At 36.8% G+C, this 26,183-nt stretch overlaps 1 protein-coding gene across 1 annotated transcript in view; it reads right to left on the reverse strand.

The window, feature by feature from the left end:
• Window positions 1-23,443, reverse strand: part of PDE7A (phosphodiesterase 7A) — a 108,430-nt gene extending 84,987 nt beyond the window's left edge. Inside the window, exon 1 of the mRNA XM_008586977.1 lies at window positions 23,363-23,443. Coding sequence (XP_008585199.1) covers window positions 23,363-23,443 — 81 coding nt within the window. The remainder of the gene's footprint in view (window positions 1-23,362) is intronic.
• Window positions 23,444-26,183: the final 2,740 nt, after the last annotated feature.

Consider the following 26,183-nt stretch of genomic DNA (forward strand, 5'->3'; position numbering starts at 1 on the left):
CTCGCTGGCCCTCCTATCTGCTAGGCTTGGGCTGGGTGCCGAGGACCTAGGGCTGTCCTTGTGGGTCTCCTGGTGAGACTGGTGGGGCCACCAGGGAGGTAAGTGCCACTGTGGGGTCCTGGGAAGGAGCCCCCAAGTCTGTAGGGAGCTGAGGTACACTTCTCAGGGCTGCCTGGCACTGACTCGTTAAGACAGGAGAGGCATCTCCAAGCTTTCTGAGTCTGAGAAAGTGCCCTAGGCATTGGGAACAGCACACACAATAGATTGGAATAGCTCGGGGGCAGGAGCATCAGGTGTCAGGGACATGCAAAGGATGGGCTGTTGGGTGGGAAGGAAGGCAGAGAAGCCGGGGAGGCGGGTGAGGGTCCCCAGGCTCAGGCCTCCCGGTGGGAGCAGAGCAGACCTAGGAACAGTGGACTCTAGCAGACTGCGCACCACCTCCTCGGAGTCCCGTCAGTGCCACCTTCAGCCTGTGACCCTCCCCACTTGCCACTGTCACTGAGGCCACTCTGGTCCCAGCCCCCGCCACCTCTGCCTGGACTCTTGTAGTAGCTCCTCACCAGGTCTGCTTGCCCAGCCAGAGGGTCTGTCGGAATCTCAGTCTGACCCCGTCCCCCTCTCATCTCACTTAGGGTAAGGGCTGAAGTCCTTCCAAAGCCCCGCACCCCTGGCTCATCTCACCGCCCCCAGCCCCGCTGTCTGCGAGCGCAGGCCGCATGGGCCTCCCTGCAGCTCCCGGAACACTCCGAGCCTGCCTCTGTCACCCTGCTGGACACACTCATCGCTGATGTCCTCCTGCCTCCCTTCATTCCAGGTGCTGTGTGGGGAGACCCTCCATGACTTTTTCAAAGGACAAGCACCCGTGTTCGCATCCTCGCCACCCGCCTCACTTTGCAGGATGTCCCCCAACACTGATCACACCCGATACACTCCCTGGTCCACTGCTGCTTTACAGTCTGCCTCCCCCAACAGAAATATAAATTTGATGAAAGCGGGGATTTCTTGAGGGTCAGTTTTGATCATTGCTGTATCCCTCGTGCCTAGGACAGGGCCTGGAACGTCACAGGTGCTCAGTAAATATGTGTTGATTGGATGAATGAATGAACACAGGAACTCCCACCTGTGGGGGGCCTTTTCTGGGTGTGGACAGGGTCTGGCCCTTTGGGTGAAGGGGCTGACCCTTCCTTGACCCAGGGAGACCCCTGTAGTGGTGCCTGTGTCCTGCCCTCATACCCAGGGCCTTCACTGATGGCTGTTCCCCAGGCTTGGTCTCTAAGATCCCCAGAGGGTGGAACAGTGGCCTGAACTGCTCTGATTGAACCTCTGAGGAGCTAGGACTAAGGGTCCAAACTGCAGCCTGGAGGCCTGAGCAGCCATCTTTGTACCCCAGAGCCTGGCAGAGATCCTGGTACCCACTGAGTACTGCCTCTTTCACTCAACGAATGTATAAAATTTCTAATGTCTCTCTACAATTAGAACTATGCAAAATGAAAGGAGGTGCCTCAAACTAGCCTCTGTCAAGGAACCTGTGGGGCAGGCTAGAACAAATGACCTTCAAGATTTCTGCCAATTCTAAAATTCTGTGACATTATAACTGACAGTTCATTATCACTAGTAGGCCTACAATTTTCACTTTAAACTTAAAGCAAATTTGAACTAAATTCATGACAGATTTTTCTACCAGCAATCTTAAGACAAAATACAATCATTTACAACTCTGTGAAATGGAAAGTGGAAATATTCTTTTTCCATAAATAAAAAATAAACAAGACTTTTACATTATAAATGTATCTTCTTCAACTTAATAATCAAAAGAGGCTTTCTAAGAAAGCTGTTAGTAAAGGTTCTTCCCTGGGCCAGTGCCTCTACCACCACTCCCTACATAAGACCTAGCTATACTGTTTTCCTCAAAGCTACTGTAACAGCTAAGTCATTACTGCTGTTTATCATGAAAGATTCTTTTTTAATGAGACCTATTTGTAGGTAAGAAAAAAAAACTTTGCCTCTAAAAATAATATTATGAACAGACATACTTGTGGGTAAATATAAATAAAAATACTTGTAACAGATGCTAAAAAGAAAAATACTACTCTCTGCAGAAATGGAACAAATTTGAAAACAAAATTTCTGAATAAGGATAGCACCTGTCAATAATTGCTCCCCTCCCCAAACCAATCCAAGTAGAAGCACAAACATTTTCTGCAGTGTATTCAAGGCACTTTGAGCTGAACAGTACTATTTCTTCTCCACATAAATATCACAAAGGAGAGACACAGAAAGATTTTGAAATCTCCACTGTTATGCACTAAGGATATAATACAAATGAGTCAGACACAGTCCTTGCCCTTAGGTTTCTACAGGAGCTACAAACAATTGCAATAACACCAAGTAATTACAATATCAAGCAAATATAATATCAAATATGACATCCAACCCAGGGTTTGGTAGCATCAAGGAAGACCACCAGGAAAAAGTGTCATGTAATCTGACCCCTAACTTATAAATAAGAGATTATCAGGTACAAGAGGCAGGGAAAAGGGCTCCAAGCAGAAAAAGTAGTAAGTGAAAATTATCAGAAGTGAGCTAAATCTTGGCCGATTCAATAAATTGTAGGGTAACTGGTCTGGACTAGCTCTCCCATTGTAAACTAGAAAGCTAGGCTTCCAATAAGAAACATATGAAACATTGTTTTCAGATGTTAAACAACAATACAGGACTTTGATCCTTGGAGAAGGGGCAAAAAACAAGGTGAACCCTGGTTCCTTCTTGTAGGCAGTCACCAAGCCCAGAAGCAGAGCAGAGTAATCCTGCAGAGCACAGCAGTCACCCAAAGCTAAGGAGACAGAGACTGGAGTTCCAGGGAGGTGGAGGCACCTGGCATCTGCAGGGCTGAGTACCACAGAGGAGAGAGCTATGAATACTATGAGCTCCAGAAGTCTAAAGGTGCATCTTTTGGCTTAATACTAAGCTGGCTGGGACCTATTAGAATGAGACTCCATAATGCCAGAAAAACAAGTGCTAAGGAAAGAATAACTAGAGGGGAGCTGGGAAACTTTGGAGTTCCAAAACCAGCCACAATGAAGGACTTCACAGAACCCCTGAGACATTCCATAGAGACCTCTGAAATGCCACACCTTAGGAGAGAGGCAAAAGTACCCCATCAGTGTAGAAAGTTCTCTCAGACAGCACTACTGTAGATCCACACAAAGAGCTTATAATAAGCCTAAAAGGATCAGGAGGATCCGCAAGTAGCAAAATTGCCTGCCAGATGAAAACTCAATGCTCTTTTAAGGATGACAAATGAAAAATTACAAATTAGGAGGATAAACAAGAAAATGTGACCTCACTCTGAGGGTAAAGAAAAATCATTCAATAAAAACAAATCCAGAAATAACCAAGATAAAAGAAATAGTAGACAAAAACTTTAAAAATGATATTGGAAATATGTCCAAAGATTTAAAGAAAGACATGCACACAATAAAAAAAAATTGAAACTTTAAAAAAATGGATTATCTATAGTTGAAAAATACAATACCCAAATTAAAAAATTCACAGTTGGGCTTTAACAGCAGACAAAACACTAAAGATAAAAAAGATCAATAGACATTACCTAAACTGATGTACAGAAAGAGAAGAAGAGAAAAGAAATTCTTTTGAATCTGTGGGACAATATCAAGTCATCTCACATAGAATAATTGGACTTCCAAAAAGAAGGTAAAAGAAAACATACTTGAAGCAATAATGGCTAAAAGCTTTCCAAATTTGATGACAACTACCAAAATCTACATGTCAAGCAGCTCAATGAACTCCAAACATGAAAAATACAAAGAAAACTACACCAAGAAACATAACAATCAAATCGATGAAAACCAATTGATAACAAAACCAATGACAGGGCCGGGCCCGTGGCGCACTCGGGAGAGTGTGACGCTCCCGCCATGGGTTCAGATTCTATATAGGACTGGCCGGTGTGCTCACTGGCTGAGCGCAGTGCGGGCGACACCACACCAAGGGTTGCGATCCCCTTACCGGTCACGAAAAAGACAAAAAAAAAAACAAACCAATGACATTACAAGATAAGGAAACCATAGACCAATATCCCTTATAAGTATAGACACAAAAATCTTTAAGAAAATGTTAGTAAACCAAATCCAACAATACATAAAAAGGAAACACATTATGACAATTGAGATTATTCTAGGAATCTAAAATTGACTCAACATTCAAAAAAGCAAAAAATGTAATTCAACATTAATAGAATAGAAAAGAAAAATCATACAATCAGTTCAAGTGATAAAGAAAAAGTATTTGACAAAATTCAATACCTATTTATGATAAACACTCCTACTAAACTAGGAATAGAAGGAAACCTCATCTAATAAAGAGCATCTACAAAAAAACTACAGCCATTATCATGTTTAACAATAAAAGACTAAATGCTTTTTCCCTAAGATTATAAACAAAGCAAGGATATGTCTGCTCTACCACTTCAACATGGTATTGAAAGTCACAGCCAAAACATTAAGGAAAAGATATAAGGCATACAAACTCGAACAAAAGAAGAAAAACTGTCTTCATTTGCAAACAAGGATCTGTGTGGAAAATCCTAAAGACTACAAAAGAGCTACTAGAACTAATAAAATTTAGCGAGGGTCATTGGACACAAATTCAATATTTAAAAAAATCAACTGTATTTCTATATATTAAAAATTATTATAAAATGAACTTTAAGAAACACTATTTGCAATAATATCCACAAACATAAAATACTTAAGGATAAATTTAATACGATATAAGCAAGATCTGTATTATGAAAACTATAAAACACTTTGGTAGAAATTAAAGACCTAAATAAATGGAGAAATATGCCACGTTATTATGGGGTTGAATGGTGTCCCCCCAAAAGATATGTCAAAGTCCTAATCCTCAGGTACCTATGAATGTGACCTTATTTGAAAGTAAAGTCTTTGAAGATGTAATCAAGTTAAGATGGGAGCATACTGGGTTAGGGTGGGCTCCAAATCTAGTATAACTGGTTTCCTTATAACAAGAGGAAAATTTGGTCACAGACACACAAACAAACAGGGCAGAAGGCCATGTGAAGAAAAAGGCAGAGACTAAAGTGATGCAAATCAAAGAATGCCAAGAATTGCTGGTAACCACCAGAAACTAGAGGAGGCAAGGATTCCTCCTCTATAGCCTTCAGAGAGCATGGCCCTGCTGAGACCTTCTTTCATACTTCTAGCCTCTAGCGCTTTGATAGATTTATTTTAGTTTGAGCCATCTAGTTTGAGATACATACTGTGTTTTGACAGGCCTAGGAAACTAACGAACATGTTTATTAAAAGACTCAATATAGTTGTCAATTTCCCCAAATTAACCCATAAGTTCAATGTAATCCCAATTAAAATCCCGGCAGCCTTTCTCACAGAAATTTACAAGCTAATTCTAAAATTTACATGGAAACACAAAAGATCTAGAATAGCCAAAAAAAATTTTTGAGAAAAAAAGAACAAGATTGGAGGACTTCCACTACCTGATTTCAAGACTTATTAGAAAGTTATAGCAATCCTAAATAGTGTGGTATTTACATAAAGACAGACATATAGATCAATAGAGTGTTCAGAAATAGACCCACATTTATTTGGACAATTAGTGTTCAACAAAGATGCCAAAGTTATTCAAGTGTAGTCTTTTCAACAAATGACACTGGAAAAGCTATATAAACATATTAGAAAAATGAACCTTGATACCCAATCTCACCCTATATAAAAAATTAACTCAAAATGGATCATATATTTACACATAAAGCCTAAAATAAAATTTCTATGAACAATTATGAGAACATATTCATGATCCTGGGTTAAGTAAAGATTTTTAGATGTGCTGGCTGGTTAGCTTAGTTGGTTAGAGAGCAGTGTTATAACACCAAGGTCCACAGTTTGCATCCCCATACTGGCCACCAAAAAAAAAAACTTGCCTTCTTCAAACTACAATGTTAAGATATGAAAAGGCAGCTCACAGACTCAAAGAAAATATCGCAATACATATGTCTGACAAAGGACTTGTATCCAGAATATATATATGTGTGTATATATATATATACACGCACACACATATTTTAAACTCATAATAAATTTACAAATATGAGCTAAGCAATACATATGTCTGACAAAGGACTTGTATCCAGAATATATATATGTGTGTATATATATATACACGCACACACATATTTTAAACTCATAATAAATTTACAAATATGAGCTAAAGATTTGAATAGACAAGTCACAAAAAAAGATATACGAATAGCCAATATGCATATTAAAAGATGCTCAACATGTTTAATCATCAGATAAATGCAAGCCAAAACACCAAGATACCACTACATATCCACAAGAATGGCTAAAATCAAAAAGACTGACAACATGTAGTGTTGGCAGGATGTGGAGTATAGAACTCTCATACAAAGAAAAACATATGTCCAAAAAATGACTTGAAAACAAATGTTCATAACAGCTTTTTCATAATAGTCAAAGCAGGTACAAAGCATCCATCAACTGACGAAGGATGGATAAATAAATGGTGGCATACACATATAATGGAATGCTACTGAAATAAAATGGAACATACTAATACATGTAATGACATGGATAAATCTCAGAAACACTGTGCTAACTGAAGGAAGCCAGGAAAAAAGAGTGCATTCTATATGATTCCATTTATACGAAATTCTAGAATAGGAAAAACAAATCTGTAGTGATAGAAATCAGTTCAGTGGCTGCTAGGGGAAAGGGGCTGGGGGGACCTCATACTAAAGGGGTCCAAGGGAGTTTTGGGGGTGACTGAAGAGTACAATATCTTTATTGGGGTATTAGTTGCATGGGTATACACATTTGTTAGACTTCATTCAACTGTGTGTAAATTATACCTCAGTAAAGCTGAATTACAAAGAGGGGCAAAACCTATCCCACCACCCCAAAGGAAATTTGATACGGTTAGAGTATAAAGTTAAATTGGGAGTGGTGAGGGGGTTGAGACTACAGAAGTAACACTATGCTGACCATATTAAGGAGTTTGAATTGTATACAAAGACAAAAGGAAACCACTGAGAGTTTCTATCTAGGACAAATATTGAGAGAGATCTGTAAGAAGGCTGTTGCCTCAATCCAGAAGAGATGATGGCCTAGATTAGAGTATTAGACAGGAGAATAGAAAAAAGTGATGAGATTTAAGAGGTTGATTTGCTTTCATGGTTCAGGAGAGGGTTAAGTGCCCAGGGACAACTAAGTGAAAGTGTCAGTTCAGTAGCTGGGCATGTGGGTCTGAAGGCCTTGAAAGAGAGCAGGGCTAGAGACAGGGATTTGGGAGTGATACTCTACTAATCAAGACCTTACGGACAGTAGGACTACCCAAGGAGAGAAGAGAGAAGTTGGCTGAAACCAAAACCTTTAGGCTCACAAACAGACGAGGACTGGGAGGACAAAAGACCAAAACTCAAAATAGCAACTATTCAAACTAAATAACACCCCCTTCCCTCCCCTCCCCCCTCCCTCCCGTGCTGTTTCTCTCACACGCACACATACAAATAACATTCCTCTCCCTCTCACACCTCAGGAATGTTAAAGCCAGAAAGAAGCAGCTTTAAATACAATACAAAAAGCAAGTGACAAGAAGGGTCTTTGCTCAAGAAATAACAAACTGAATCCCCTTTTAGGGCTTAACCTCTCTTCAGGAGCTACACCAGAGAAAGAACATTTGGTTCAAACCCTCTCCACTCCTCAATCATCACTCTTTTAGTAACTTCAAGCACAAGCAACAAAATGAAAAATAAACAAATGGGATTATATCAAACTAAAAAGCTTCTGCACAGCAAAAGAAACAATTAACAGAGGAAAAAGACAACCTACAGAGTGGGAGAAAATATTTGCAAACTACGCATCTGACAAAGGATTAGTACCCAGACTATACAAGGAACTCAAACAACTTAACCGTAAAAAAAAAAAAAAAAAAAAAACCAAATAACCCAATTAAAAAACAGGCAAAGGAACTGATAGGCATTTCTCAAAGGAAGATAAACAAATGGCCAACAGACACATGAAAAAATGCTCAAATCACTCAGCATCAGGGAAATGCAAATTAAAACCACACCGAGATATCATCTCACCCCAGTTAGACTGGCCATTATCAAAAAGAGAATAACAAATGCTGGTAAGGATGTGGAGAAAGGGGAACCCTCCTACACTGTTGGTGGGACTGTAAATTGGTGCAGCCATTATGGAAAACAGTATGGAGGTTCCTCAAACAACTACAGATAGAACTGCCATACGACTGAGCAATTCCACTGCTGGGTATATACTCAAACGAATGGAAATCATCATATCGAAAAAATACCTGCACTCCTGTGTTTATCACAGCTCTATTTACAATAGCAAGAGTTGGAACCAACCCAAATGTCCATCGTCAGATGACTGGATAGGGAAAATGTGGTATATTAACACAATGGAATACTACTTGGCCATAAAAAAGAATGAAATACTGCCTTTGCAGCAACACGGATGAAATTAGAGGAAATTATGTTAAGTGAAATAAGCCAGGCACAGAAAGAGCAATACCACGTGTCCTCACTCATAAGTGGGAGAGAAAGAAAGAAAGAAATGCAACAATCACAATAATACATTGAATTTTCAACAGGAGAATACATAACTAAGGTTATCAGAGGCGGGAAAGGGGGAGGGGATGAGGGTTAAGGAAGAAATTGGTAAAGGGCCACGAAAACCAATTACATTGTGTAATGCTGAAGATAATAATTATTCTGATTTGAGCATCACATATTACACACAGGTATTGATATTCAACTCTGTACCCCTCAGATATGTACAATCAACTATGTTTCAATAAAAAGAAGATGAAGGCAAGCTATAGCAGCTAGTATTAAAAATTCTTTCATCCAGTTCTAAAATGGACACTGATTTAGAAAAAGCAGCCAAGAATACATGGTAGCTAACCAAGACAAAAATCTATACTCCTACTATTATTACTACTATTGTTTATAGGCAGGGTGAATGAATCTGTTTAGCAAAGTCTGAGAATGCTTCCATTTCCAACAATGGACTAGTTCAGAGAACCAATCCTACCATGGAAAGTAACTAAAAATACCAGCAAATATAAAAATATCTTCTGAAATGAATCCATGAACTGGTAAGAAAATAAGGAATACTCAGGCAAAAACTAGGTAAAGGCAGGAATGCAACAAGGTAAGCAGAGTACTGAAGCTGGCTTTCTCATCAAGGTGAAAGAAAAGTGGGTAAACCTGAGTTTTAGGTTTTTCCTAACCTCATGGGTAAACAGAATAAAAAAGACAAAGCCCAGGATCTGGCCAAAGTATAGAGTACTCCCCAGTAACTACTATTACTAATGGAATACAATGAGCAGTAATAATTAAATTCTACACTCATTTAAAAAAATAGCTTGAATCAAATCATGTGCAATTAGACAACCATCAGCTAGGAAAATGTGATACAAATTTATGCAGGCTGGCAAAAAGACAGTCATCTCCTGAATTTGCTACCATTTTGATTAACTTAATTGCAAAGGCAATTAGGACTAACTAATGCAACTTAGGGAGCTCTAACTAGAACATTGTATAAAAGGCAGTTTAGTAAGGTTCAGAAAAAACTGTTTTCTCTTAAATAGTTCACCATTTGTTTATATTTAACAAAATGAAGAGAACACAAACCCTTCTGTATTTAGCATGCATAATTATAATGCTTTGTTTAAAACAGGACAAAGAATTAAGAAGGCAAAAATAACTTTTAATTTGCATTGATGTACATGGTACTTCTTGTTCAAAAGAAATGTATTTATAATCAAAGTCTCCACAAAGAAATCTAAAAGTTAATCTATCTCACCTAATATCAACAAAGCCTTCTCAATAAAAATTATTTTCATAAGAGACAGAAAGCAGAATAGGGGTTACCAGAGACTGGACGGAGGGAGAATATCGAGTTATTTGTTTAAAAGGTACAGAGTTTCTGTTTGGGATGATGAAAAAGTTCAGGAAATGGATAGTGGCGACAGTTGCACACACTGGAAATGTACCTAATGCTACTGAATTGCAATCTTCAAAACGGTTAAAATGGTGAATTTGGGGTTAGGTATAATTTACCACAATTAAAAAAATGCATAGGAGAAAATGTTTTCATATAATTCTTAAAGTTTGGAATTCTCTTAAATCTGAAAATCATGCAAATGCCCTTTTGAAATTGGACCAGAGAAAGATTGGCTTTGCTCCCAATGTAATGGTGCCGACAGGACCTTCGAGAGGTGTCTAGGTCCAGAGGGATCTGCCCTCATCAGGGGATTAATGCAGTCTCTGGGGAATAAGTGAGTTCCTGCTCTTGTGGGGACTGGATTAGTTACTGCAAGAGCAGGCTGCTGCAAAGCAAGGTCACCCCCCATGTTTGTCTCTTTGCACAAGCCCACTTTCCTTCCGCTTCTCCACAATATATGATCCAGCATGAGGCCATCGCTGCATGCAGCTGCCCCATCCAGAGCTTCCCAGCCTACAGAAGCGTGAACTAAATAAACCTCTTTTCTTCATAAATGACTCAGTCTCAAGCATTCTGTTACAGCAACACGAAACAGACTGAAACAGAGACAGACAAGGTGATTAAGAACTAAATAAATAAATACTCATCATTAAGTACAAGTTTAACCATAATGCTCCCCTTTCCAAATTTTTGTTAGGTAGTACCCATGGTACCCAATGATAACAGTCTATCTTCAATAATCTGCATCAATAATTAGGCATGCATTCAACAATGTTAAACCAGTCAGAAATTTGTCTGACTGTTTCAGAGTCTAAACTTCATTTTACTCTTTTAGGAGACAAGACATGGCTGGCATAGGTGGTGTTTAATCTTCTGGAGTATGACAAACACTTCTTAATGTCAAAATAGTTTGCACACCCCCACGCAACAGGCTTTATTCTTTTGGTATCCACTGACTGAAAAAGTACATGACATTATTGTGAATTCAGGAGTTATGTTTAAATAAATTTTATTTAGTAAATCACTACAGTATCTACTTGTATTTGAAAGACACTAGTATATATGTGCATGAGTTTGTTTTTTTTTAAGTTTACTGTTTGAAATACATGTGAATTCATGAACCCTTTCCCAAATTCCCCGATTCTCCTGGGATTTTCCATCATCAATTGGAAACCACTGGCGAATGGATAAAGTTCCTGGCACTGGGAGAACAAACCAGCAGAGGCAAGGTGCAAGTGCATACACACCTCCCTCCTTCCCTGTTCCTTACACACACACACACACACACACGCACACACACAAACTCTCTCTCTCTTCTAGACAAGATAATGCATTATTCAGTATACCAGAATATGTCTAAAAAAGAGGATATAATTCAAAATTCAAACTTAAGAAAAATCTATATGACCACAGTTAAAAAAGGGAAACACCAAAGTCCACGAAATATTTAATCCTCTCATCAAATTGCATACACACAGCTCCTAACCATACATCCTTCACCACCCTATAGTATGATATTTTCTACTACAAAGAAAATACAGAATACCAGTTTTAAATTGTCATTCATAGGAGAAATATAACGTTATTATCTCATTTTCATCCTAACTTACCCTAACTCCAGCCAAATAGTTACGATTTCCTGAACACAGACTGGGCATTGCCTCTGCACATTTTTACTCAATCTATCTCCTCAATTTTGAGTGAGCACCTTCCCTCCTGCGGAAGGCATGTCAATTTTAACATCTCCGACATGTGGATATAAAAAGAAAAATAAAATTCCATAATTTTTTTGCCATCAGAATTGCTTATTTCAAGATTTACTGGAGCAGCTTTAAAAAAACAAGAACAAACAAACAAAAAACTAAAGTACATAATTTGATGAAGCTGAAAGCTTTAATTCATTCTATGGACAATTAAGAACAAGTTAGATATAGCACAGTTAGCTTACAACTGATGAATAATATATATTTAAAGAGTTCCTTGTTTAGAATCTGGAATACAACCTGTACCACAGCAGCTCTGCTTATTTGAGGTAATGTTTCAAGTACATTTAATTTTAAAATTATGACTCATGTTCACCGAAAAGTTTCTAAAGTGTTGAGCGAAAAACAATTTTAAAAATTAGTCAAGTAAACATTTAATTGGGAAGTGGATACCACCCTATATAAAAAAATACAATTTCATTATTTACCATATTATTATACATTAAAACTTATATGAATCCTTCTTACATTATTGTTAGAATGAAAATTGGTACAAGCTTTCTGGAGGGTAATTTGGAAATGTTTATTGAAAGACTTAAAACTGCACCTAACATTTTAACCATACTTCTTCCAGGAATTACTCTTAAGGAAATAATCATGGATGAAGATTTAGACACAAAGATTTCTCATTACAGAATTGTTGATTACAGTAAAAAGACTGTCAACATTCTAAATAACAAGGAATGATTAGTTAATTCATTCTAAAAATAGAAATATGGAATATCTATAATCATTTTAAGTGAATGCCATGAAACATAAATGTTCACAAAGATTTCTCATTACAGAATTGTTGATTACAGTAAAAAGACTGTCAACATTCTAAATAACAAGGAATGATTAGTTAATTCATTCTAAAAATAGAAATATGGAATATCTATAATCATTTTAAGTGAATGCCATGAAACATAAATGTTCAGTTTCCCAACTGATCATAATTCTCGGATACTTTTAACTATCTTAAATGTAAAGGGGAAAAAAAAAAAATGCACACATTCAATACGTAAATGCATAGAGAAAGGAGATTATTAGTTGCCAGGCACTGGGGAGGAGGAAGTGGAGAGTGACTGCTAATGGGTACAGAATTTCTTTTTGAGGTGATTAAGTGGTCTAGAATTAAACAGCAGTGAAGTTTGCACAACTTTGTGAATATACCAAAAACTACTGAATTGTACAGTTTAAAAGGGAAAATTTTATTTTTCAAAAATTGTACATATTCAAACATTTTAGAATTTTAACTCTTTGGGGCTTCCTACCAATATATTAATTTATGTTGCCAGACAAATGTATTTATACAAATCTTAAATTGGGCTGCCCCTTGGTACTTCTGTGCATGTATCTGAATGTTTTCTACACATATTACTGGTTAGCAAAGTTTGTGCTGAGTTAGTCTTCATCCATGTATCAGAAATTCATTCCTTTTGCATATGGCTATCCAGTTGCTCTACCACAATTTGTTCAAAAGGCTATTTTTCCCCCATCGAATGATCTTGGCATCCTTGTCAAAAATCAGTTAACCCAACTCTCAATTCTATTCCACTGATGTATATATCTATGCTTATGACAGTAGCACGGTGTCTTCTTGATTACTCTTGCTTTGCAGTAGAGTTTTGAAATCAAGAAGTGTGAGACATTCTAGTTGGTTTGCCTTTTTTCAAGGGACCTTATTTGGGGTCCCTCGCAATTCCACAGACATTTTCAAATCAGCTTGTCAATTTCTACAGAGAAGGCAGCTGGGATTCTGAAAGGGACTATATTGCATCTGTAGACCAATTTGGGGGTTAATGCCATCTTTAAAATATTAAGTCTTCCAATCCATGAACATGGGATATTTTCCCATTTATTTAGATCTTCAATTTCTCTTTCAACAATGTTTTGTAGTTTTCAGACAATATATTTTGCAGACTTTTTGTTAAATATACTCCTAAGTATTTTATTCTTTTGATACTATTATAAATGGAGTTGTTTTAACTTCATTTTCAGGTTGCTCATTTCAAGTGTACAGAAATACAATCAATTTCTATATATTGATCTTGCATCCTGCTACTTGCTGAACTCATTTACTAGTTCTAATAATTCTTTAGTAGATTCTTTAGTATTTTCTATATAGATGATTATATCATTTATGACTAGAGGTAGTTTTACTTCTTCCTTTCCAATCCGGATGTCTTCTATTTCTTTTTCTTGCCTAATTGACCTTGCTAGACCTCTAGTACAACGCTGAATAGAAGCCGCACAAGCAGACAGCCTTATCATGTTCCTGATCTTACTGGGAAAGCATCCATCTAATCTCTCACCATTAAGTATGATGTTAGCTGTGGGTTTTTTGTAGATATCCTTTATCAGGTTGATGAAGTTCCCTTTTATTCTTAGTTTTCTGGGTGGTTTTACCATAAAAGAGTGTTGGATTTTGTCAAATGCTTTTTCTGCATCTAATTGACAAAGTGTATTACATTAATGGATTTTTGGATGTTAGGCCAACCTTGAATCTTGGGGATAAATCCCATTTGGTCATGGTGTATAATTCTCTTTACATGTTGCTGGATTCAGTTTGCCAAAATTTTGTTTCAGATTTTTCTGTCCATATTCCTAAGAGATATTAGTCTATACTCTCCTTTTCTTCTAATGTCTTTATTGGGTAGAACGACTTGGGAAGAATACTGTTAACACTTGCAATTTTTTGGTATGAATAAAAAATTTTACCACACAATCAAAACAGAATAGAATAAATATTTAAGCTGATAACATGATTAGAAGTGTCATCTTCAATCCCTGTGCAGCACACACTGTTGGTTGTATAATCCTTCCTAAAAGAAGAAAATTTTGTTCAGGTGTCTGGGCAGTCATGTACTTCAGGGGATTGTGGCTGAAGCCTCAGTCATGAATAGTTGGCCCTGATTGGTCCAAGCTAATCATAACGGCTCCATCTCTCTTGCCAGAGACTGGTTTATAAATGGCCATGTGAAACAATCAGGTGTGACAGGAAGTCTGCTGGGGAAGCCTCTGGAATGGGGTTTTTTGCACTTAAAATGATATAAAAGGAAGAGACAGCTCTATTTCTCTAGAATTTGTCATGTCTGGATACATGGAATTATCAAAGCCACTTTGCAACCATGATGGAAGCTAGAGCAAGGACAACTCCAACATACTGAAGATAGCAAAACGGAGAGAAAGAACATAGGTCAGTGATGATGATGCTGAGCTGCTGAATTAACCAGACCTGGAGCTGCTCAACCCTGAGTCTTCTTGATAATTCTTATTGTTTAAAGAATTTGGGATAAGTTTTTTGCTACTTGCAACAAAAAAATTATAGCTGATAAAATCAGTGGTGTGCTACAGCCTGCTCATGCTGGCCTCAGGAGAGCCAATTCTGCACATCTCTTCTCAACTCCCCATTAAGTGTCATGGCATTGGGAGCTCCAAATCAACCATGGTAAGAGTATGTACACTACAGAAATTGGCAAACACCACAAATCAGGGCTATTTTTCTTTCAGAGATCCAGTTGCTAAACATTTATTGGTACATCACTAGATAAAACCCTATTTCATTTTTTTCTTCTTATCAAACCTATCTTTTTAGGCCCGGAGACCTGAGGTACGGAGCCAAGGGATTCCAAATCTGCCCACAACCAGGCACCATGCCACCACCACAGGGCTCACCCAGGGTCCCAAGGCAGGAGCTGGGGGACACCAAACCCTCTTACAACCTGGTAAAAAAACTCACCAAAAACACAATTTCCACATGGGTGGCTCACCATAGCCCCGGCTATAGCCACAGCTGCCAAAAAAGTGGCTAGATACCACAGCAGTAGCCACAGCCACTGTGCAGGTAGGACACTTGACTGCATTGACGCAAGGAGGGTCACCAGCAGAGACCCAAAAAAAAAAAAAAAAAAAAGAAGAGGATATCTTTCTCCACAAAGCACACTCCAGAGTAATAGAAGTGTCTGCTGTATGATAATAGTGGGGGACTTGAACACCCTTCTCTCAGCACTGGACAGATCATCTAGGCAACAAATCAACAGAGAAACAGTTAATCTTTCAGGAGAGACCAATCCATGGTTATGAGAGGTGGGGGTGAGGGAAAGGGGAATGGGGAGATATTGGATAAGGGGCATAAAGAATAAGTACGATTTTTAATAACAAATATGATAGTAATGTTGATTTAATCAACATACGTTATACATAGGTGATGGTAGTCAATGTTGTATACCTAAAGTATAAATATGCTTCAATATGCTTCAATAAAAAAAAAATTGTGGACACTCACGCAAAAACCCCTACCTTTTAATTCCCATAATAAAGTTGTAAGTTAGTAAAATAAAAATTGCCATCAATAAAATAATGCATGTATTTGGATTTCTAATAAGGTTTTACTTAGAAAAAAGTCTCCAGTATTCAGTGCTATAAAAGAATACAAGGTTACTTCAGAAAGTTCATGGAAAAATAGAATTAAAAGATAATACGAATCTTTCCATGAACTTTTTTGAAGACCCCCTCATATTTCATAATAGAAAAATTACTGACGGGCCGGCCTGGTGGCGCACTGCTACAGTGTGCCGCTTGGGAAGTGCGGCAGCACTCCCGCCGAGGGTTCGGATCCCACATACAGACTGGCCGCTCACTGGCTGAGCGAGGTGCAGGGGCAACACCGAGGGTTGCGATTCCGTTGCCGGTCCCGGTCCGGTACAGGCGCAACACTGAGGGTTGCGATCCGTTGCCGGTCACAAAAAAAGACAAAAAAGGAGAAAAAAAAAAAAAGAAAGAAAAATTACTGACAATATATTGTTTTTCTTTTAAAAAAATGATCATAAAACATTATGCACAGTAAGAGAAAGACATAATACATTTAGATGAAAAGATACTAGGATTGTTGAGCTAAACACCAATATGTTCACAATGTTATCTATGGATAGTAAGATTACAAATAATTCTTATATTTTTGTATGTTCTTTCCCTTAATTTTAATCATGAGTATGTATTAACTTACTAATAATAAAAACACAATTCATGTTTTTAAAAGAAAGAAAATTCTCATTTTTTAAATGGGACTAATAATACCTACCTATTCCTCTTCACAGAATAAGATAAAGTAGATGAAAGAACTATCAAGTGAAAGATGGTATTACATACTGCTACTTCATTACATACACATCTTAAGTCTTGTAACAATTGTACTTTGTTCCATTTTGATACAAAAGACAGATTTGTAACCAGCAATGTATGATGCCAGTTTCCCTGGTAACAAGTTAACTTGCTGACTGCTTTGAAGATCTGAATAACAAAAAAATTAAAAGTTAAAAAAACAAACAAAAACACCTCTTTACTATGTTACTGTTTTTAATTTACCTCAAAAAATACAAGGATGATGTCCACAGAGTACTATTACCACAACATGACACCAGATGGGGAGAGAAAGCTATAGATGAATTTCAATAAGAAATATTGCTGCAAAAGTCCTAAACAAAATATTAGCAAGTAGAATCATTAAAATAACAACATATCATAACCAAGTAAGAATCATTCTAGGAATATAAGGATAAGTTAATATTAGAATATCTACTAAGATAATTTACTATATTAGTAGATCAAAGGTGAAAAACTTTAAGCATCTCAACAGATGTCCCAAAATTCATTTGAATAAAATAAGTAACCATTCCCAAATAGATACTTCCTAATAAAGTAGAGGGAAAAAAGGACAAAATTATCATTATTTGCAGGTTATGATGAAATAAACAAGAAAAGGTATTGAAAACAATAAATTCAGTACACAGCTGATTTACAAAATGACACAAACATCAATAGTTTGCCCACATACAATTAGTCAGAAAACATAATGAAAGAAAAGAAAAATGTAAATTTATAATTGCAACCAAATAAGAGCAAATCTGGGTAGAAATAAAAAAAAATTGTAAAGGACTCTATGAAGAAAACTTTAATCCCTATTGAAGGCTCTCCAAGAAGACTTGAATAGGAAGATTTGATACTAGCAGTGATGAGGAAGAGGAGGAAGAGGTGGAGGAAAGGCGGCAGATGAGAGCTGCTTGATCAGTCAGGCTCCACGCAGGAAACTCACAGCACACTCAAAGGGTAACTGAAGAGAAATTCATGAAGATCTGGGCAGGGTGAAGCCCCCATGGGGCTAGCAATAGGAGCGCAGCCACCTGACAAGAAGCATGGCCTTAGGTAGACAAACACAGCCCTATTGGGGAGAGGCTGGGAAATATGCCCTAACTTCTCTTTCCTCCCACCTTCCCACCTCCTCCTAGACCTCCCATTGGCCAAACCCAACCAGAAGCCAGAGGGCATGAGAGGCCTGGTGATGCACAGAGATCAGTGTCCTTGGACAGAGAGGAAGACAAGAGAGTGGAGAACATTTCTAAAGGAGCAAAGAGAATATTCAACACAGCAGCTAGTCTCTTTTGACTGTTTATGCCAGACACCACTGTAAGCACTTTACTTGGATTAATCCCTTTAATTCTCACATGGTGTGCCAATTTACCCCAAACTACAAATTCAAACAATCCCAGTAAAAATATTAATGGGTAGTGAGAGGGAAGAGGGGAGTTTTTCACAAGTTCTTCTAGAATAATAAATATGAATGCAAAATAGGGTAGAGAAAAAAAGAGGGAAGAGTCCTCTCAAATATTAAAATAAATTATTAAGTTATAGTAATTAAAAGTTTGATCCTGGCACATGATTAGACAGATCAATGGAACAGAATAGAAAGTCCAAGAATACACCAAAATACATGCAAGAAGAATTTCACATGTGATAGGGAACTAATTTGAAAGCGGTGCTTCCTTTACTGAAAATTTTTCTTCTGACCGTTGCTTACATAACTAACCTAGTAACACAGATACTAAGCAGTCATTAAATAAGAATGACATATCTATTATATATAAAGATGCTCAAGATTTATGTATTTATAGAACAATATGTATAGTATGATTCCATTTGCTTAAAAATGACTTTCATATGCATACATATAATACATACACATATACATACATAATACATATCAAGATACCTACCATAATAGGTGAACAAATTTTCATAAAAAGCATTCAAGAAACTATAAACATTGCTTAACTCTTGGGAATTGGTAAAGAGAGATTTCCTTACATCCCTCTGAATGATTTCATTTTACCAAAAGGAGGTAATAATACAATATTTACAATAATACAGTAATGTTTACAACAATATTTACAATGATGTATTCACAATAATCATAATGATGATGATGCTATAATTAGGCTTTAAATTAAGTACATAGTAATCATAGTAATGATTCCAGCTTTCGAAAATTTAAATTAAAGCCTAACTGATGGCATTAAATTTAGAAACCTTCATACTAATTAAAAGACGTTCTTATGCAACACTCAATTACCCTAACAGGTTTTTTTTCAAATGTAATTACTTCAGACAGAAAATCTTTGTTTACCCCATCACCCTTTAGAGATACATAGGATCTGAGCTCTGAATACCAAGCTGTAAAATAAAATTTAAGACTTAAGAAATAGGCAAAAGATAAGCAAAAGTAACACAATTATGACACAAAAAATACCCATACTCACTGAAGCAATTTTAAGTGTTCTAAAATCTTTTTTATTTAAAAACGTGTTCATTTCATAATAAAGTTGCAGTAAGATGAATGGTCCCACAATTCTCAAAGTGTGCTACAGGAACCCAACACCCTTTCAAGGTGTTCGAGAGATAAAATTACGCATTGTTAAAAGATCCATTCAAAGTGCTAGATATACAACGGATTTTACCGTAAAAAAACTACAAAAAAATTCATTGATATGGTTTCAGATTCCATATTGCAACTAACCTTTACAAAACTCCCACTTCTTGAGTTTCAGTGTCCTATCAAAGAACATCCACAGTTATAAGGAGAGGCTTCTAAAATATACCCCCTTTTCCAACTACATCTGAGTGGCACCAGCTATTTTTCACATACTTTAGCCAAAGTAACATATCGCAACAACTTCAAAGCAGAAGCCTATATGACAGTCTGGCTGTCTTCTAGTAAGTCAGACGCTAATGAGATTTGAAAATGTAAAACATTGCCACACTTCTCACTATCTGCTTTGGAAAATACAGGTTTTTTTCTTTCATTAAAAAAAAAAGTGTTATTTATGTTAACCTGTAATTGGTATTGTTATTTTTATTTTATTTATTTATTTATTTTTCCCTTTTTTTTGTGACCAGTAAGGGGATCGTAGCCCTTGGCTTGGTGTCGCCCGCACCGCGCTCAGCCAGTGAGCGCACCAGCCAGTCCTATACAGGATCCAAACCCGCGGCGGGAGCGCCGCTGCACTCCCAGCGCCCCACTCTCCTAAGTGAGCCACGGGGTCGGCCTGGTATTGTTATTTTTAAATAAATGCTACTTAAATTTTTTTTTTTTTAGTTTTAGTTTCTAGTACAATAAATAGCAATACATAAAACCTGCATAAGCAAAAGATCTTTGGGGTTCTTAACAATTTTAAGGGTGGAAAGGTGTTCTGAAACCAAAAATTTTGAGAACCATCATCATCAAAGATCTATCCTATGGACCAAAAGGCAAAAAAAGGTGAAAGCAATTTGTTTACAACTAGAATGAGTGAACATGGAGAAGGAGGTAAAATGTTACTGATACTAAATTTACTTTCAGATAGAATTTAATGCTATTTAAAAGAAATGAGAAAAAAATGTATTTATAGAGTCTTTTATATTAACCCACATATTGACATTTCCAGTGCTCTTCATTTCTTCCTGCGGATTTGAGTTACCATCTGGTGTCATTTTCTCTCAACCTAAAGAACTTCTTTTAGTACCTCTTATAAGACAGGTCTGCTAGCTACAAATTCTCTTTGTGACGGAATGTAGTTATTTCATCTTCATTTTTGAAGGGTAGTTTTGCTAAACACAGAATTTTTCACAGACAGTTTTTTCTTTCAGAACTTTGGATAAGGCATCCCACTGCCTTCCACTGATTCTGATAAGAAAGCAGCCAATAATCATATTTATGCTCCTCTCTATGTAAGGAGTGTTTTCCTCTTGCTGCTTTCACAATACAGCCGTCCTTCGGTACCTGCGGGGGCTTGATTCTAATATCCCTTGTGGAAATCCACCAATGCTCAAATCCTCCTATAAAATGGTGTAGTATTTGCATATAACCTACACATATCCTCCTGTAATACTTTAAATAATCTCTAGATTACTTATAATACCTAATGCAATGTAAATGCTATGTAAATGGCTGTTATACTGTATTTTTTACTTGTAATATTTTTTATTGTTGCTTTTTACCTTTTTTATCAAATATTTTTGATCCACCACTGGTTGAATCCAGGGATGCAGAACCCCCAGGGGAGGCCAACTGTATTCTCTTTGTTTTTTAAGCGTTTGAATATGCTATATCCAGGTTGGTTCTCGTATTAATCTTAGTGAGGTTCACTGAGCTTCTGGATGTGTAGTGCCATGTATTTTCACCAAACTTGGAAAATTTTCTGAAAGGCCATTTTTCTGCACCTTTCTCCTCTGCGGACTCCAATTACACATCTATTGTACACTTGATGTTTTCCACAAATGTCTGAGGCTCTGTTCATTTGTCTTCACTTTTCTCTTTTTCAGACTGAATAATTTCTATTGCTTTTTTATGAAGCTCACTGATATCTTTTACTGTCATCTCAAATCTGCTGTTGAGTCCCACTAGTGAATTTTTCATTTCAGGTATTATATTCTTCAACTCTAGAATTTCCATTTGATTTTTTAAAACTTTTTACCTTAAAATAAATTTTGATTGCTTACCAAAAAGCTGCAAAGATAGTACAGAGAGTTCCTGTATATGCTTCCTTAATGTTAGTATCTCCCTCTAACATTAATATCTTACACAACCATGTTATACTCATATAACATATAGATATGTATATACATATACAAATACATAGACAAAGGTACTTCAAAAAGTTCATGGAACAATTAGTATTATCGTTCAATTCTATTTTTCCACAAACTTTTTGAAGTACCCTCATCCATAAGTATGTACATATATATATACCTAATACTGTAAATACCTTACATAACCATGGTACATTTACCAAAAGTAAGAAATTACCATTGGTGCAACACCATAAACTAAAATATACACTTTAATTAGATTCTGCCAATTTTCCCACTAATGTCCTTTTACTGTTTCACAATACAATACAGAATGTCACAATGCATTTGGAAATCATGTCTCTTTGTTCTCCTCTGATTGGTAACGATTTCCCAATTTTTCCTTGTTTTTTGTGGCCTTGACAGTTTTGAAGGGCGCTGGTCAGGTGCTCTTGTAGAATGAACTCTGAGTTTGGCTCTATCTGTTGTTTTCTCATGATTAGACTCAGGTTATAGGTATTGGGGAAGAAAACTATAGAGGTGAAGTGTCCTCTCATCACATATCAGAGTTTTTTTGTTGTTATTTTAATTTTTTAAGTACTTTCTATATCCTTATTGAGAATCTCAATTCGTTGACTTGTTATACAAGAGTACTTCAAAAAGTTCACGGAAAGATTCATATTGTCTCTTAATTCTATTTGTCCACAAACTTTCTGAAGTACTTATACTTCCCTTTGATAATGTAAATGTGGTTTCCTCTAGTTCTTTTAACATATTTATAATAGTTGAAGTCTTTACTAAATCCGATACTCAGGGACATTCAGAGACAATTCCCATTGACTGCTTTTTTTCCTATGTATGGGTCACAATTTATTTTTTTACATGTCTTGTAATTTTGCTGTTGTTGTTAAACCTAGGGATTTTAGATAATGTAGCAACTCTGGATTCTGATTTTTTCCCCCCATTAAAGGTACTATTGCTGTTTTGTTTCCTTCATTTTTTGTCCAGTATCATGCCCAGGATAAACATGTGGAATCTTTCTCCTCTGTGGTCATCACTAATATCTCTGCACAGTTGTTTTTAATATACTCTTCTTTTTATTTTTAAGCCTAGCTTCCCAGGGGTTGCCCCTTTGCATGACTTGGCACAAGTTGAGTATCCCTTATCCAAAATGCTGTGACAGAAGTGTTTTGGGTTTGGGGTTTTTTCAAATTTTGAAATATTTACAGAATATACACTGGATGAGCATTCTTAATCCAAAAATCCAAAATCAGAAATACTCCAATAAGCACTTCCTTTGAGTGTCATGTCAGCACAAAAATGTTTTGAATTTTGGACGATTTTGGACTTCACATTTTTGAATTAGGGATTCTCAACCTGTAGCAACTCTGAGATTGGACAGGGGTTATGCTGAAATACCTTGAGCCAGTAAAGCTTCCATCTCTGCCAACAGATGTGTGTGTGGGTAGAAGAGTGCACTCAAAGTTCAGTCTTTGAAACTTTCAAGTCTCCTGGGTGCATGCATGCAACTGCAGGGTTAGCCAAAAGCATGTGAATACCTCGGGCCTCCTGAGGTCTTTCCTGTGCATGTGTACCACCTCAACCAGAAATACACTTGCCCCAAATACTACCAAAACTTCAAGATCTGAACTGAGCCACTAGCCCTTCCTCACACCTCTGAAAACTCACATTCACTGACAATGCCACTCCAAAGAGCTGAGCCTTCAAAATGAGGTCCTTATGGCCTGCTTTCCCTGGCAGAGCCTCCATGCCAACCAAACTGGGACAGAGTGGGGTGGAATGTGAACAGCCTCAAGCAAGAATGCCAGATTCAAGCAATGAAATGGTTGCTTTAGAAAACATAGAAATAAAAATTCTATAAAAATGTTCATATTGTTTGGACCAATAATCCCACTTCTATAAAAACCATCCTTAAGGAAATAACCCAAATTATGGAGAAAGCTATGCTTAGCATGTTCTTAGAATGTTATTTCTAACAGCAAAACATTTAAAGCAATGTAAATATTCAACAAAGCTGAGTATTAGTTTTACTATGGTACACACATCTGACAAGTTACATAAACCTTAAAAGGTTAAAATCATAAAAATTATCCCACCATAAGCTTCCTCATAGTTCTTCCCTTTGACAAACGTTGCTAAAACCAATTTATTCAAGTTGTGGCAGACTACTAGTTGTCCCCCAAAATCTATTCTCAAATTCTTCCTGAGCATATAACCAGCCACACAGGCTCCATTTCCCAGCCTCCTTTACAGCTAGGTATAGCCATGTGACTAAATTCTCAGCAATACAATGTGAATGAAAGAGAGCACAACTTCCTGCTCACCCCTCAATGGTAAACTGTCCTGAACTTACTCTCTTTCCCCTTCCCACAGGCTGGAGTGTGAATAAGTAGCAACTCAGACAACCATGACAAGTGGATCTCTGAATTAATTCATGGAAGAGAATTGCTTCACCAGCCTACATGTATTTGCAAACTATTAAGTGACAGCCAAATAAAATGTTATTTTATAAAGAGTAATATTACAAATCCATATTTTAAAAAGTATTGCATTCCAAAAAGCTAAAAAATTCAATATATCCAATGACTACAACTATCTTAAAATATGTATATAAACATATCAAATACATAAAAATAATGTTATGATAGTAAAATTAATTCTTTACCAAACTTTCAATAATATTGTTTAAATTACTTTGATAATTTTAAAAACAGAAATTGTTGATTTAAACAACTAAGTCTGAAATTCTTAAAACAGTGAAAAACTCTCAAAACAAATTTAAGAAACTTTTATCTTGACCACTTTCATAATGGTATAGAACATGAATCCTCTGGCCAATGTTCCAAACCCAAAGCGCTTGGTCTGTAATTCAGCCATTTGCGTTCTTTAATAAATGAAGAATTATCTTCTCATGTTCCTCAAGAGCACCAGCTAGCAGCCTTAACCAAATAAGACTAACTACATATAACTAAATTAAAAAAAAAAAAAACAGTTTGCCTTATCTTTTGCATATGTATTTTTTAGAGAAAACAATGCCTCAATGCAAGGATATGTATCAGAACCTGACTCAAAAAGAAACTTTATGCCTTTTCTCACCCAGCAATTTCCCTCAATCCAGAAATCTGTCTAAAGAAGGATAAAAGCTGGTCTCACCGTGAAGAACACAGCTTCTCATAAAACAGCAATTTAAGGTTAAAGTTCCCTCCTCCCAAAACCAAGGCCTAAAACAGCCCAACCCAAAGAAAGTAAAATAAAGCTAAAAAACTTTGCTGTTCTCCCATATTTGAAACTGTATATTTGTATCTCTACAAAAATACAGCCAATTATAAAGTATCTTGATATCTCCAAGTGCCCTAGTAATCAAATCTATGGTTTGAAGAGGGGGAAATGTACATAACCCCATAATACAATACTACAAATTTGTTTAATTATAGATAGAAAAAAGGTATCCCTGACTCCCTAACAATATCTAACAAAAAATGTCATTATTTCTAGAGGTGTGCTGTCCAATGAGAATCACTAGCCACTTGTGGCTACAGAGTACTTGAAATGGTGTTAGTCAGAATTGAGATGTCCTCAAAGGGTAACACATACACACCAGGTTTTGAAGACTTAGTATACAAAAACTGTAAAATACACCATTAATATCTTTGTAATATTGATTACATGTTAAATTAATAATGTTTTTGGTATAGTGGTTAAATAAAATATATTTAGTTTTACCTGGTTCATTTTACTTTCTAAAATGTAGCTACAAGAAAATTTAAAATTACTTATGTACCTCACACTGTATTTCTACTGGACATCAATGGTGTTATACCTGAATGAGCTGATCCAGTTTCTAACACGCACAATTTTATAAACATTTCCTTTTGGTTTATAATTTTCTAGTTCCATACTTTTATGCTGAAAACAAAGAGGGTATATGGACCGGGAATTATGTTCTACAGATTACTAAGGATAAGGGCTGCCTCTAGTCATCTGGTTACTTAAGGATGGGGTCCAACCTATTATGATAACCAAGGCCCCAGGAGAAACCCAGAGATCTTTTATAAAGACTTCAAGGGTTGCAAATCTGCCCCTCATTCTGACCATGTCATATATCTGCTTTGTACAAGGAAATCTGAATGTTAATATCACTTCAAAAGGCTCTCCAGAAATCTTTTAATCATCACCCTAAGAATTAATAGTGGCTGTCTTGAGATGGCATATACTACTTTAAAACAGAAATGACTGAATGTCACAGCAAGGCATGGGGTGACATTGTGGGAAGAGGGTAGGGCAGAGAGCTGGACTCTCAGTAGAATTAGATCACTGACAGGACTTGATAAAGGTGTGATGCACTTTCTCCATTTGCTGAATACCTACTTTATGTCAAGCATTGGGCTGAACAGAGCTAAGTAAACAGTGTCCACTCTTAAGGAGCTCTCAATCTAATCAAACATACTGAAGTCAGGACAGACAGTGGACAAGGACAGCTGTGCTAAGG

The sequence above is a fragment of the Galeopterus variegatus genome, unplaced genomic scaffold, assembly GCF_000696425.1.
Source record: "Galeopterus variegatus unplaced genomic scaffold, G_variegatus-3.0.2 Scaffold4194, whole genome shotgun sequence".
Lineage (NCBI taxonomy): Eukaryota > Metazoa > Chordata > Mammalia > Dermoptera > Cynocephalidae > Galeopterus > Galeopterus variegatus.